General features: G+C 36.4%; 1 protein-coding gene across 1 annotated transcript; it reads right to left on the reverse strand.

Moving 5' to 3' along the window:
- Positions 1-13,092: 13,092 nt before the first annotated feature.
- On the reverse strand, positions 13,093-15,849 carry LOC131636406 (probable prolyl 4-hydroxylase 8). Its single transcript, XM_058907010.1, has 10 exons — positions 15,846-15,849; positions 15,735-15,763; positions 15,288-15,434; positions 15,024-15,084; positions 14,806-14,938; positions 14,365-14,397; positions 14,231-14,282; positions 14,022-14,111; positions 13,452-13,544; positions 13,093-13,345 (listed from the first exon to the last, which is right to left on the reverse strand). The coding sequence occupies exons 1-10, from the start codon at positions 15,847-15,849 to the stop codon at positions 13,241-13,243; spliced, it is 747 nt and encodes a 248-aa protein (XP_058762993.1). The 3' UTR covers positions 13,093-13,240.
- Between the last annotated feature and the right edge of the window lie 256 nt (positions 15,850-16,105).

The raw sequence follows: 16,105 nt of genomic DNA on the forward strand, positions 1-16,105 counted from the left end.
CTTCACCACAACAAGAATGGAATAAAACATAACAAAGAAACCTATAGAGTACTATAGATACGTTGGGTGCTAATACCTTCCCTTCGTATAACCAACCCTCTTACCCGGAATCTCTCCCCCACTTTTAGGTTATTGCAGCTTTTTTCCTTTTCCTTCTTTGGAAATAATAAAAAGTTTGGTCGAAACAAAGAAAAATCATTTTTTTTGAGCACTCGAGCCCAAAGAAGGCATCAGGTGTCTCATCCCACTCAAAAGAGGAAACAAAACGATTTTTCGCCCGCGACAGTACGCACTGATGAAAATTTAGCAGATCCTTTGACGAAAGGATTAGCTAGAGAAAAAGTTTATAATACATCATATAAGATGGTACTAATGCCTATAGGTATATGAGTTGCTCATGATCGTAACCCGGTCTAAATGACTGGAGATCCTAAAAAAATAGGTTCAATGGGTAATAATAAGTTGTGAGTAATATGAGGCGATCATGTTGAAGTAAATAAGAAAATCATGAATCCTGAAGCGATAAGAGGATGAGATAATAGAAACTCTTAATGAGATATATACTCTACATGAGGGAGTACCTAGGCTACAGAAGTACTCTTGATTGACTCACCTATGTGATTGTGGAACTGAGGCCGGTTCCTATGGAATTTCAAGGCAGAGTTCCTAGAGCCTTCACTAAACTGGGATACACGTGCATGGCCATGAAAGCACAGGCTATTAGAATACACCTTAAGAAAGTTTGTGTGGTGTGTGAGTCTGATGTCTGAGACTGATTTCAAGACATTTATGTCACTCTTGTTGAATCGGAATCCTACTTACTACGCAAAGGTTCAAGTCTTAGACACCTTTAGTTATGCACAATCTTAGAAACATTTTGACGTTACTTTTAATATCACCTTTAAATTCAAGTGAGGGATTGTTGGAAACTTAACGTGAATTGAAAGGGTCATCCTATTTTTATGAGAGTTAATTTTAGTAGAATTAATTATTAATATTAATTAATTATTAATTAATAATGAGTCACTCATCAAAACTTAGTTTTGACTAAATAACTCCCTCCCAATATTTTCTCTCCACTCTCCCACTATTTTCTCTCCACTTAGTTGAATCATTTACCTATCAATATGATTCTTAAGCTTTTTGGAAAGGTAGGCCAGATTTTTAAATTTTTGAAATCTCTCTTCTCCCTCTCTATTCTCTTAAGAAAATTTCTTCACCCACCTCCTAACCTTCTTGCCCACCCCTGGTGAATTTACCATACTACCCCTTGTTTCGGAAGTTCATTTCCGAAAAGGTACTTTTTTTGTAAAAAAAGGTGTTTTCGGAAATGTATCTCCGAAAACGTGTTTTTTTTAATATAAAATATTGATTTCGGAGATGCATCTCCGAAATAAAGTTACTTTTCAGAAAATGTGGTGTTTTCGGAAGTTCATCTCCGAACGCACCCCCCTTGACGGAATTCAGAAATGAACCTCCGAATTTATGTCTGGACAGAAGAAAAATGAAAAACAACAACGATTCGCTTTATTTATCGGGTGAAGATTACAACGATAATATTACTGAAAATTAAAGTTACATATTGTTGAACACGGGTAGGTGGGGATGGGTCAACATTTTGATAACGTCGTCCGCCGATCTTTGAAGTTTCGCGTCCAACTCGATCGGGCCTTTCGAAGAAAATCGGTCGAACGTTGTCCACAAAACCGCTAAATCTTCGTCGTTCTTGATCTCAAAAGGTGTGAACTTAATGCCTCCCTCGTCGTTAAGCGATGGCGAGAGGTACTCGAGCTTGACAACCTTTCGATTCTCGGGATAGTGCAAAAGCGTGTTAAGCGACGGTATCAACTCCGCAAACGGCGTGTCGCGCGAGAAGCGAAATTGGAACGGCATCGGGTAGCCGGTTTCAAAGTAGACGAATGCTAGGTGGGGGTAGGTTTGTGTCATTTGTGTTTTGTGGTGTGAAGAGGATGAAGAAGAGTGTGTAGTATTTATAGACTTATTGGAGCATTGATGGCCCAACAAACCTTATCCTGCCTCAGGGGACCTTTCGGAAATGAACTTCCGAAAATTGGAGGCAGACATGTATATTTCGGAAGTTCATTTCCGAATTATGCAGAAACAGACATAAATTTTACATTTTGTTGATTGCTTAGTGTGTTGTGTAAATTGAACAAATGGAATTGACATTAAACATAAATTAGACAAAGATGACATAAAACATACTTATATTATATATGTATTGAATCGGTCCGATTTTACATGATAAACAACAATACATACAAAAATGGTCATTACAAACAAAAAACGAATAGGAACGAACTAAAATTCACCGAACCAATCGGTGGATCCTAAGTCCAAAATAGGCACGTTCTTCGACGGCTCTCTATTTTGCTCGCGCTCTTGGCTCATCATTTCTTCAAACTCCGCCAATCTTGAAACGAAAGGATCCGGCCAAGTCTCCGCCTCATTTGAATGATGTGCGGTCCATTGACAACAAGTAGCCGGTATAGGACACCCCGGTTTCAAAAACACTTGGACGAAGTGCCGCGATCGTAGATACCCGTTGCATATGATCCGGCCCGACGAGTCCAATGGCGGTCGACTATGAAGTGGAAAGAAATTCTCACTTAGTCCAAACCTCGTCAAATCGACGCATACAATATCATATGCACTTGCTATTAGATGACCCATATCGGAGAATGACATCCACTTCGAGACCGGAGCGATACCGGTAAGTGATGGAACAAGTGAATCATGAATTTTCGCAAACTTTTCTTGATTTTCATATAGTCGGCCGTAGATGTCCCGATACGAAGTCAACTCCGCAATAAGTTCCCGTCGGACTAAAGTGTGATTATTTTCCCCTTTACCGAGCAAACCCGCAACGGCCCGATATCCACAATTGTCGTCGCCTCCAACATCAACGATGTTATCGATATATTTGTGCATAAAAAGTGGCATCTCATCAATGTAGACAATGGGTGATTTTTTTATCGGCGGTGTGCGAGGTGGCTTCGAAATACGAGCACCTTTGTTACCACTACACTTGGACTTAGGTGTCTCATGAATTTCCGGGAACGATGCATCAACCTGTTAAAAGTAGGAAGGAGATCGTTTTGTTGACGTGTCATCTTGTGTAATTTTGGACTTTTTCGGTGCACCTTTCGTCTTAACCGGTTGAGATGGCGGTTTCAAATCGGTGGTCTCCGGAAATGCGATCTTTCGCAATTGTTCTTTTATATGCATTTTTGTTGTGTCGTCCGCTTTAGCAAACTTCTCCATTAGCACTTCCAACTCGTCGGAGATGGTGATTTTGGAGTCATTTTTCTTTCGGCGGGTCAAAATCATCAAAATGAAGTTTCTTCCAATGGTCGGCTACCTCATCCATGCGTATGGGTGAATTCAACTTTTTCTTTTTTGCAAGTATACAAGCACATGGAAGGCCGTATGTCTTTCTAATGGTGCACCCACATAATGAACTATCCGTCCCCGTGGTCTCCGACCGCTTAGCTTCATGAAACAAAAAATTCAAACCCGTTCGAGATATGTTGTAAATCAATTGGGAGAATAGAATTTGGCCCTTATACCGGTGTTCCATAACCGTCTTGCTCCGACCGAACGATGTTTGAATTTCATTGTGTTGATTTTGGAGCATTTGGTTGACGGTGTCCCATCCCCGACACAAATCTCCCTTGCTATCACCCAACCACCTCTTGAAGACCGCATGTGCGGATTCAACTCGGTTAGTCGTGGTGCAACCAAGATGTCTAACCCGATTTGTCCAAGCGCACACGACTTTTTCTTTAACTTTGTCAAGAATGGTGGATTCGACGTAATGACAAAAAGTCTTAATGGAACCACACAAAGACCTAAAGTGTACCAATTTCTCGGTATACACCTCTTCGGAGTATGCATCCAAAATTTCCCTCCATGCCGCCATTATCCTATCAACCACAACACCGGCTTTGACAACTTTACCATTTTCATCCGGCCTATCTTTTGTCCCAACCGCGGGTTTCAACTTGCTTCTCACGTTGCAAGTTATGTGATACCGGCAAAGTAAAGCGGTAGATGTCGGGAAGACGGTATCAACCGCATTCATCAAAGCATTGTCCCGATCGGTGACAATGACGTTTGGCATAACTTCTTGATCAAGTAACAAAGACTTGCAAATTCCCAAGGCCCACGTAAAGTTGTCTTCTTTTTCACACTCCAAAAAAGCAAACCCCACCGAATAAGTCTTGTCCGTCGAGGTCACACCGACTATCTCTAGAAGCGGAAGCCTATATTTGTTTGTCTTGTACGTCGAATCCATGACTAAAACGGTTGGAAATGTGTTGAATAATTTGATACTTTTGGGATGAGTCCAAAAAATATCACGCACCGTAACTTTATCCTCGGAGGTTCGGAAGCTTGAAACATATTTGTTATCGCCTAGTAGTTTCAAAAGTTGTTGCATTTCCGACCGAGGGCCCATATTCAATACTTTGAGATTGTGCCGTTCATTGTAAACTTGCTTGATATTTGAAACGTTATCCGGATTCTTACGCTTCAAATCGGCAAGTATGTTGCGAGGCGCCACTTTGACTATCGTTAGGTCCGATATCACATTCCTCTCTTCGCAGGACAAACGACACGCCATTGGATGTCTGTGTAACTTGACATCCAAGGCATGATTATGAATTCCACAAATTACGGTTAACCGCCACAAATCATCAACCCTCCGAGTAGCACGCAACTTAAACGGACACCCGCACTTTCTCGATCCCGTGTCCTCGTGTTTTAGCACCCGGTTTGATTGTACATAACTACCACCCCGTTCGCAATTCAAAACAACGAAAGCTTTCCGCCTACTATTTCCGTTGTCCGACCTTAAAATAACAATTCCAAATCCATGTTTGTTAGCTTCCTTCCGAACCCAATCAATCAATTGTTCGCGACTACCGAAGCTCTGATCATTTGTAAAATATTGCCGAACATCGACCGCATTGATCATAGGAGTAACGTCAATTACCGGATCGTTATTAACGTTGACAATTTCCGGAACTAATACTCCATCGTCTTGCACAATGTTGTCCGGATGCACCATACCTAACAAATGAATAAATTAGCAAAATTGGCCAAAACTGTTTTTTTTTAACTGCCAGGGCATATTTCGGAAGTTCATTTCCGAAATTTATTAGGTAATATATTTCGGAAATGAACTAACGAACCATATCAGTTTCAGCATAAAATTTATCAATCAATGTAGTGAAATAGGGGATGAAATGAGTGATGTTTACCTGAAATTGTAGCTTTCTATGCTCCCTTTAACGTGATCAACGGTTTGAAACTTGATTTTAGGGCGAAAAATGGATGGAGATTGATTGGGTTTTGGAGAGGGTTTTGAGATGTTTTGGAGAAAAATGATGAAATAGTGAAGGAAGGAAATTTGTATATGCAGGAATATTTTCGGAAATGAACTTCCGAAAATATTCACGTTTTTAAATTTTTTTAACTTCGGAGATGCATCTCCGAAAACACCACTTTTTGGGTGTTTTCGGAGATGCATTTCCGAAGTTAAAAAAAATTCAAAAAAAAAATAACTTCGGAGATGAATCTCCGAAGCAGGGGCAGTTTTGGTTTTTCGCTGGGGGTGACCCCCATAAGGAGGTGGGTAAAGAAATTTTCTTCTCTTAATCTCAAAACAATTTCTTTCTTTTTTATTTTTTTCGAGGGCCTTGTGCACCATCAACGACTGAAATTGTTTCAGATACTACGAGTGGTTTAAACAACATCTGAAGGTTTATTTATTTTAACGCTTCATCACAGTGCAAGTGATAATCGTAACCCTTTTTTGAACGAGTTGTTTTATCCTAGAGGCGTCGTTGTTATTAAGAACTGTTATGCATAATTTTGGCAGTATCGCGAAACGTCTTAATGAAAACGTATTGTGTTATGAACATAACTTTGGGGCTAAGAGAAATAGAGAAATACTACTAAAAAATACTAACAATTATAAAACTAACTTCTTCATTCATTTTCTTGATGATCCATTACATTCAAAAGACATCTATTTATAACATTGCAATCCATTAATTAACCACTATCTAGATCCTTCTAAATAGTAATGACGCATCACTATTAATCCTAATGGGCCTATGGAACTTGGGCCTTAATTCATTACATTCCACCGATCTTGAAAAACAACCTTGTCCTCAAGGTTGTAAAGCCTTTTCGCTACGTAGTACTATCCTGGATCCCATTGTTTGAAGTAAAAAGAAATGAGTGCATTTGCTCCAAAATTATCCTCAAGAATCTTACAAGTATTCCATTCCATCATAAGCTTGTAATTAGCACAATAAAACCATATATATGGATCCCATAATTTGAAGAACAAGGAGCATTTAGCTTTGAAAAATGAAACAAGGACAGGTAGTAAACTAATTGAAATAGTGAAACCAACAAAAACATAATTGTCACCATGAATCAATTTTGAAACTGTGGTAAACAGTGTCTTACTTGCTTGATTGAATGAGTAGGTGTAGGACGCTTTGGTATACCAAGTATGAGAAAGAATGAGAAGCGTTTCCCAACTGCAAAACAACTTAAATTCAACTTTAACCTCCTCATAGAATTTATGTTCTTCGCATGTAAGCTCAACATAAACAGTCTTTGTTATCTTAGGAGGAAGCCCCACTGAATTTGAAACTTCCAAGCCATTTAAGAATATGTGAATATGCCAACCATGATCCAAAGAATCTAAGTATGCAAAGATACTCAACACATCTTCCATTATGAAATTATCTTGATGTGAACCATCTCTACATCTAGATATGAAAAGCCACAAGATAAATTGAACTAATTCATTATGTGTATATCCGCCATGCAACGAAGGCCAAGCAATTCTTAATTCAATGATTTTGCAATGCAAGCTTTCAAGAATACCACAATAATATGAAGTACCACTCATGGTGAAACAACCTGGTTGTAAAGAAGAACTTTGAAGGAGAGTAAAAATTGTTTCTAAGTCTTGGAAGAGTATGGTGTTAAAATAAAATGAAGGAATATCTGGTAGAGGTATTTTAACAAATAGGTGGTGGGTAGCATATGAGAATCCAATATTACTATACTTTCTTGATTTACTTGTTCGGCAACACAAAAACCGAGCAATACCACTTATAAAATTCTTAATAAGACAAGCAATCCATGCAGGAAGAAATACATGAACAACAATGGATTCATCTCTAGTTGATTCTTTCCACAACTTCATCAATAATTGAGAATCAATACTTAAGATTTTGGAATTAAGTATGGTATGAGATGAGCTTATATCTAAGATGTTTAGTGAATTTTGTTGAGATTCATAAGGAGAGTATACCTTGGGCGGAGGTGGTGAAGGTATGACGGAATTGACATGTTCAAAGCTGAAATATGGTGGTTTCGGCGGACCTGGATCGAAAGGTGTGTTGGAAATTGACCCATCTGGTACGAGAGGGAAAACAATATCATTATAGTTGGAATGAGGCTTGATGGTAGGAATCATATCAGTGATTTTAGCAGTGGTCGGAGGTACTGCGGAAAAAAACCGCTGAGTTTGTTGCTGCTTCACAATGAGTGTCGGGTAAGCAACTCTTTGGTCATCAAAAACAAGTTCTGGATCAGAGATGAAATCTTCAAGAATAGAAGTTTCTTGTATGGGTTTCGTTGGTTCCAGATCTGGCTTTGTGAAAACAGAGTTTGAAAATTCCGAATATGGCTCCCCTGCTTCATCTGACTCTGGCATAACCTCTCTAAATTCAGGTTTGAAACACCATAGAATAGCGGTAGTAAAGGCTTCCCAGCTTGCTAACGGACGCTTTTGAGACCATTGCAACCACCAATGGAGAGCTCGGCCTCTCAATCTTGAAACAACCCTGGCTAGTTTTTCTGAGTCTGATATTCTATTTGCAACAAAACATTTTTCCGTACAAAGAATCCACCAATAGCAATCATCATCTCCATTGTATATTGAAATATTGAAATTGTTTTTCTGAATGGTTGATTGTGGCTGGAAAGGTGGGTTGTTGTTAGTGAGAATGGGATGTTCATATGTTTGTAGATTCAACAAAGTATGGGTGTTGATAGTTGTAGGATCATATGAATAGTGATGATAGTAATCATGTGGAGGAGAATTCATGGCAATGAAAGCACCATTTGTTATGAACATAACTTTGGGGCTAAGAGAAATAGAGAAATACTACTAAAAAATACTAACAATTATAAAACTAACTTCTTCATTCATTTTCTTGATGATCCATTACATTCAAAAGACATCTATTTATAACATTGCAATCCATTAATTAACCACTATCTAGATCCTTCTAAATAGTAATGACTCATCACTATTAATCCTAATGGGCCTATGGAACTTGGGCCTTAATTCATTACATATTGTTTCGCAACTCAGCCAATAACTTCCTCCATGACAAATTTTTCAAAATTTGAATAACAATAGTAATGGTCCCGACAATGGGTGGAACGGACATAAGCAGACGTGGTTTTATGTAAAAGAAAAATTGACAATTTTCCATGCTCGTATGTATTCACTTTTGTGTCAATGATGACAGAACGATACTGCTAATATAATCTCCACAATGCTTTTTCTTTCTGGCGCGACAATGATACTGCATTTGTACTTTGGAACTTGACTTCCCTAAGTTAAAGGGAGCTCATTTGTGTGTTTGGCTCCATATTAGTTATCATAAACTCTAAAGTGTTTCGAAAACTTACACAATGTAAGTCACATTTAACTTTGGTTTTTCTAATTATTGTTGTTTACAGTTTCTGGTTTTTCTACTTATCATCTAGACTTTGTTTTTTTCCCTTGCTGTAGTGTGAAGCCTCATGCTTCTTCTCGTTGTAAAGTTACTATGTTTTTTCTTTGAATTATATTGGGTTGAATTTATTTAAGTTTTTAAAGTAATTTCCAAGGAAAAAGAAAGATGGAAACTGAGTCAAGCTCGAAAAATTTAGATAGGGGGAGGATTATATTGCTATAATTTTTATGTTGACATTTATGTTAAGTGTTGATTTAATGGCTTTTCAGTGACAACTTTTTAGTGTCACAAGAAGTCAACTTTTTTTATAGAATATTAATACTTAAAAATAATGTGTGCGTGTGTGGTTTAGTGGTGAAACACTTTGGTCTTGAGAGTATGTTCATCTCAAAGTCTCAAATTTGAATCACGCTAGATACAAATTACTTATTAAAAAAATTAATACTTAATACTAATTTTACTAACTAATTAAAAATAAAATACATAATACATGATTACTATATGGCACTAAAAGTACCTCAACTTTCATATGCAACTTCTATTTGAAATTCTTTAAACATTAATAAAGTTAATGCTTAATTTATAATTTATAATTATTTATAATTTATTAATTAAACTTTCTTTTATAATTCTTATCATATCTCATGTAAAATACATTTTCAATGCGCTTTACCATTTTCTCATACTTCAACAATCTAAATTTGTAGCAGACACATATTTGCAATTAGTAAAAAATATTGTGTGAGTCCATATTTGATGACTTTAGATGCCATACACGAATTTCTTATTGGAATTTATCTTTTACAATTTATTTCTTCATATGGACAATTATGATTTTTTTTTTTTGGTAGAGAGGGCCTAAGCCCAAAACAACAAAAAGCTAAACAACAGGAACTCTAAAAATGAATGTATGGATAATTATACTATCAAGGAAGACCTAAACCCAAAACAACAAGAAAACTAAACAAAATCAGTCTTAGGGTATGAAACACCCTTTTTATTCCTATCAAAAAACTCTAAAATCCAGGTAGATATATCTCGATAAAAGATACTTCTAGATCTAGACTCCTTCCCATACAAAGCCACATGATTGGCACAACCATTAGCTTCCCTACAGACATGAAGGATCTCCACATCCTCCACCCTACTCAACTGATTATGAATGTTATGAACCAAATTACACGAAAGTAACTTATTAGGCCCGACATTAATACTAATGTCCACCACTTCCTTAGAATCCAATTCTACAATCACCCTTTGATAACCATGATCTAACACTATCTTCAGCCCATCATGAATACCCCATAACTCCGTCATAAGGGGACTACTTTGCCCAACACACTTCGCAAAGCCACCACACCAATTACCATCTTCATTCCTTATAATCCCTCCCCAGCCTGACACACCCTTAGAAGAATGAGCTCCATCCACATTTATCTTGATAAAATCTTTCCTAGGCATATTCCACTTTATCAGCTTTTCCACTTTATCCCTCTCCATGATTTGAGCATTGATAGCCGCAACATTGTAGTTATGCACTCAGGGGTGACCCTGAGCACAGGCTCGCGGGGCGGGAGCCTAAGGCCCCATAATTTTAGGGGCACCAAAAAAAGTATTTCTTACCCCTATATATATATATATATATATATATATATATATATATATATATATATATATATATATATATATATATATATATATATTAAAAGAGAATTTTTATTACAAAAGTACTAGCTAAAAATTTTTTTTTAAAAAAAATATTGGTTAACAAAATTATAGAGGCACTACTTAATAATAGAATGTAATTTCTCATAAATAAAATATAGAGTAGAATAAAATCAATTAATATATCTATAATTTTAGCAACTAAAGAGTTTAATTGAGACACTAAATTAAAACAATGATATAGAAAATATTTTATATTATTGATCGCAACATTATGAGTGAAGCACTACTTCAACTAGCTGAACAAGATAATGATCCCTAAAATAAGAGTGAAGTCAAATCTTTAGCAACTCATGAAATTGGAAACTGTTGTTAATAAAAATAGCAAAAGTTTTTTTTAGTAGCTATGATTATTTGGTTTGAATTGTTAACTGTTGTTAATAAAATTAGCAAAAGTTTGCAAAAAAAGACACGTGTATTGATGTGGCTATAAAACTAGTAAAAGGTTTGATCAAGTATTTGAAACAATATAGAGAATCTGGATTTGTAAATGCTAAGGCTAGTGCTGAAAAGATTGAGAATGAAATATAGATTGAATGTGTGTTTATTTAAAAATATCAAATTAATAGAAAACAACACCATGATGAAAATCTATCTCAACCCACACATCTGAATCCTGAGTCTACTGAAGAGTCTTTTCGAAATCATTATTTCTTATATAATATAGATCAAAAATTTGGCTCACTTGATAGAAGATTTGAGCAGTATAGCACATATGAAAATATTTTTGGATTCTTGTTTAGTATTGAAAAGCTTAGATCATTATTTGATAGGAACTTGAAAGCATATTGTAAACACCTTGAAACTTGTTTAAAACATGACGATTCTCTTGATCTTGTTGGTGAAATTTTGTTTGAAGAATTGAAAGTTATTAGAGAAGTTTTAACAGTTGAATCAAAATCAAGCTATATGATATTGAATTCTTTAAAGAAGAGGAATAATAAGTCTCTTTATAGTGGTTAATGTTTTGATGTAGTATAAACATTGATTCAAAGATCTATATTTCTATTCTTTTTGCACAATGTCAAATGAAAATGTTTTTTTATTCAATTATTTTTTTTATCCTTATGTATTTATTGTTAAAAAATTATAGGGGCACCACTTTTTAATTCGCCCAAAGTACCCAAATTCAAAGGACCGACCGTGTATGCACTATGGCTGCAATCATACCGTGCATGCCATACAGTCTGATAAAGCTATCATCATGCCGCTCTCAATTTCTCCACTCCCATATAGCATGGCAAGCAGTGGCCCAATATCTGCACCAATCTTCCTTCCATCTTCATTAGCTAAATTGTCCAAATTCAAGTCTAGCCAATCCTGCAAATTATAATCAGAAAAGCCTTGCCGCAAATGGTTAGGAATGGTGTTCTCCCAAACCGTTTTCACATAACTACAGTCCTGTAAAACATGCAGCGTGCTTTCGTTATAGCGCCCACACCGACCACAACTATCGCTACCAATCCCAAAATGATGCATTCGTTCGTCAGTTAGCAACCTATCATGCCGAAGCAACCAAACAAAACATCTAACTCTTTCGGGAACCTTCAAAGCCCAAACTCTTCTCCACACTTTATTGGAATCTGGATCATTAACCTCCATCAAATATTTATAAAGATGTTAACTGTAAATGAACCATCTTCTTTAGTGGCTACCTCAAACTTATCCAATATGTTATCCATTATCAGAGGGTGTATAGTAGCAATACGAAGATGGATATCCTGTGGCCTCCAATCGAGAATTTCCTAGTTCTAGTCACCATCACTCCCAACAAGATTGCATACTTTAGCATTTAATAACTTCGGAGAAATACTCACATTGCAATCCATGCACTACAGGAAAAAATGCCTCCTGCCACGCCCAGAAAACCGAGGCTATATGCAAAATAACGGTGGCGTAACGCTGAGGCCACGGTTTGGCCACGGAAATCCAACTGTGGAGTATACGGCCGTGGCCTAAAGTAAAGTCCACGGTTTTTTGGTATAGACCACGCCTTTTTTACAACCGTGGCTCTTTTAGGCCACGGTCTAGATAGCTTGATTAAGGCCGCGGTTTGTACTTGCCATGACTTAAAAACTGTGGCTATATGGTAAAGCCACGGTTTCATTTTAACGTTTACGACACAGTATTAGTTCAAGATATAGCCACGGTTTGATTATGACCACCTATTTAAAACCGTTGTTATATGTTATGCATTCTAAACCATTTATCTTGCCACGGTTTATTTTTGTATAATGACATAAATATGTCATTATATATATATATATATATATATATATATATATATATATATATATATATATAATTAACAATAATATTGTTAGTGTGATAATTTAATAGCTAAGGATTAAACCATTGTTAGTAAATCTAAATATCTATTGTTTATGTGATAATTTATTAGTATTTAATTTGTATTCTTTATAAGAAAAACATAAGTATTTTTCATCAAATCATTGATTACAGTGTGAAATGAATCAATGTGATGATGATATCTCACATCATATAGTGAGAGATCATTAAAAAAAACCTTTTTAGGCAATAAATTGGAATAGATAAAAGGTGAATATGAAAAGAAACTGAATATTTACTTTGATTTCATGTGGACAGCAAATAAAAACCTCTTTGATGCATTCATAGTAGTGGAAAACAAGAATAAGACTTTTGAAAGTGACAGAATAAATAAGACCATTGTGTATGTCGTTGGAAATATTATATTATATGAAACATAGACAACTAATGATATTATATGACCACTTCTCCCCAGAGTGTACCAGATATCCTCCATGAACACTTTCCGGATCGGACTTTCCATCCAGTCCCTGCGAATACCAACCACAAACATATTGTGTAGAGCATTTAAGAAAATTATTGTTCATATTTTATAATCCCATGAATGATTTCTTTTTAAGGAAAAGTTATACTAACCATACTCCAGAAGAGCACTGAGTTTCCTTTTATTGGTTTCACACAAATCCCTTTCGACATTTTTCCACCACAGCTACATTCGTCAGAACCAGCCTGAAACACATTGCATATTATCAACTAGAGTGTTTGATAATATTATCACACCACATGGTAGATAGCTAATGCTTGCATTTTACACATCAGGCATGTTTTCCAGGTTATAGGTAAATCCAAAAATATAGTCAAGAAATCAATGAACATCGATATTCAGGAAGAAACAAATCACTAAGAGGAATGTGGAGTAAGATTTGTCTGAGCATTACTAGTCCGAGCAGTGAAACATAAGTTTAACTCTATCAATGAGAGGAATTTGGAATGAGATTCGGACTACGGGGACAAAACAATAAACAGAAGATACATGCATCTTGTTATTCGTCAAAATGAAACACAGTTTATTCTCAGTTAGATCCTAGAGTTAATATCCATACACAATTGTGGGATCAGCATGTCACTTAATATATGCTTCAAATCAGTGTCTACGGCATCTACCTAAACATGCCAACATGATAGTTCAGAAAATGAGAAGCTTACCATTGGGAAATGTGTTTCTCCTCCCTTAACATTGTCACCTAAATACTTAAGCAATGTAGCTATTCGCTGCCCACCACGCTTCAAGTTGTACTGTCACCATAAAGAAAGGCACATGGGTGAGAATGATTTATTGAAGCAACTGAGGTGATTCTCATGCTTACTATGAATCTATAATAATGAAATATAACAAAGACAGGAATACAACTTACAATATCAGCAAAGTAGTCATGATGAGCCCTGTAAAACTGATTCTTTTCATACCTGTGCTACGGCAGATGTTAGATTGATACTCGCAAAACCCGCCAAGTTCAGATCTTATTAAAACAATAAGTCATATCCTCACCTTAGGACTTGTATAAGCTCTCCATTTTCAACTCTGCACCATTCAAAAACATACCAGAGCTTGTTCTGCCATCACTCTGGACTCCCTGTGGAAGATAGAAATTTCATTATGGTTTATGAAGAAATGCATGTCCCGAGATGTTAATGACCTTCACATGCTAATACAATACTACAAATAAAAGTACTTATTCTGAAAGGTTACAAATTGTCGAAATAACCTCAAGACTAAAACTGTAGTTACATAACAGCCACTTATACCCAGTAACTTTAAAAAAACTTTAGTTTCTCAGTAAGCTTCATTTAATCTTGAAAAATGGCAGTTGTTTTAATTCTTCACAAGGTGTTTTGTTAACAAAAGCTCAAAATTCTAAATCCGACAGAGAAACCCAACAAATAGCACATGAATAAAGCAGGATAGGCCACACAATCAGCCAAGACGTACCTAAGTACATCTTCAACACACTCATCAATGAATGTCAATGATCGTGTTTGCAAACCATCTCCCCACCTCTCAAATTTGTCAGTAGACGTGATGGCTTTCCGACAAAAAGCAGCAGGAGCCTTCTCCCTTCCACCTGTATGACGAAGCAACAAACTTGTTAAATCTAAAAGCACGCCAAAATTAAAGAATCACAAGTCTCATGTCTTAAAGGCCATTGCCTAGTAATGCAGAAAGTTCAAAGTGATCAACAAGCGCATAGCTGCACCCCGAGAGAATTTCCTAGCAAACGAAAAACATGAAACAGAGGTTGAATTGCTGTGACACCATTCTGTCCGGTACTCTGTCTCATAATAAACATGGCTGATGTCCTGTTTTAAATTAAAAAAACATGAGGAAAAGAAAATAGTTGCACAAAAACATGTAATCACTTCAACAAACATTAGAAAATTGTTTTGCTGATGTATGAGAAACCAAAAGATAACCTTTATTTCCTTTATCTTTCGAGGACCAACATTTGCATAGCTGAAGGTAATAGGAAGCCAGCCTTTATTATCTGTTTTTGTTGCCGATTGGTTCAACAAAGTATAGGTCATTGTTCTGCATTCAAGTTCACCGTCAAGGCCGTGCAGCTAGCAAAATAGCACAAAAACAGAAATATATAATAAGATTTATCAATGTTTTGAAAACGCAACATCAAACTCATTCCGGTTCAAAGCGTGAAAACGCAAACGGGAAAATATCACGGGATGCAAAGCATGTAAAAACCAACACAAAACTATTTGCTAGGGTTTGCAAATCTCAAAAAATTAAAGACACAAATTAGGGTTTCGATGCATACCAGCAGTGACGAATCTACAATTATACTGCAAGCGCTTGTGGGCACGACCATGGAACTTCTTCTTCTTGTCCTATTTGGCCTCTCACCTTACCGGAACGAGCAATGATCCATGAACCTTGCCTGAAAATTTGATTCCATAAATCGATATTGATTATGAACAAAGGAAAATAGAAGAATCACATTAAAATGTGATTTAACTTACCCATGATTGCGATAACGAATTCTCTGCTGAATCCTCGTTTCAATCGCAGTCGTTGGAGAGATCTTAGTGAAGCGGAGAGTGCTTTCACAGCGGCGTGAGGTGTGAGAGAGATTTGTGGTTAGGGATTTGAAGCAACACACAGCGGCGTGAGGTGTGAGAGAAAATTTAGGGTGAGAGAAGTTGAAATGAGAAGAGACGTGAGGTGTGAGAGAGATTTTAGGGTTTGGAAAACCTGAAGAAAGGAACTGATTCGGTGGAGG

This window comes from Vicia villosa, unplaced genomic scaffold (assembly GCF_029867415.1).
Source record: "Vicia villosa cultivar HV-30 ecotype Madison, WI unplaced genomic scaffold, Vvil1.0 ctg.001714F_1_1, whole genome shotgun sequence".
NCBI lineage: Eukaryota > Viridiplantae > Streptophyta > Magnoliopsida > Fabales > Fabaceae > Vicia > Vicia villosa.

Excerpts from the sequence above, each read along its gene's own strand:
- LOC131636406 (XM_058907010.1), bottom strand. Across the intron at positions 14,283-14,364 it reads GAGCTTATACAAGTCCTAAG|GTATGAAAAGAATCAGTTTT; the intron begins GTGAGGATATGA and ends GCCGTAGCACAG. Across the intron at positions 13,346-13,451 it reads CAGTGCTCTTCTGGAGTATG|GGACTGGATGGAAAGTCCGA; the intron begins GTTAGTATAACT and ends TGGTATTCGCAG.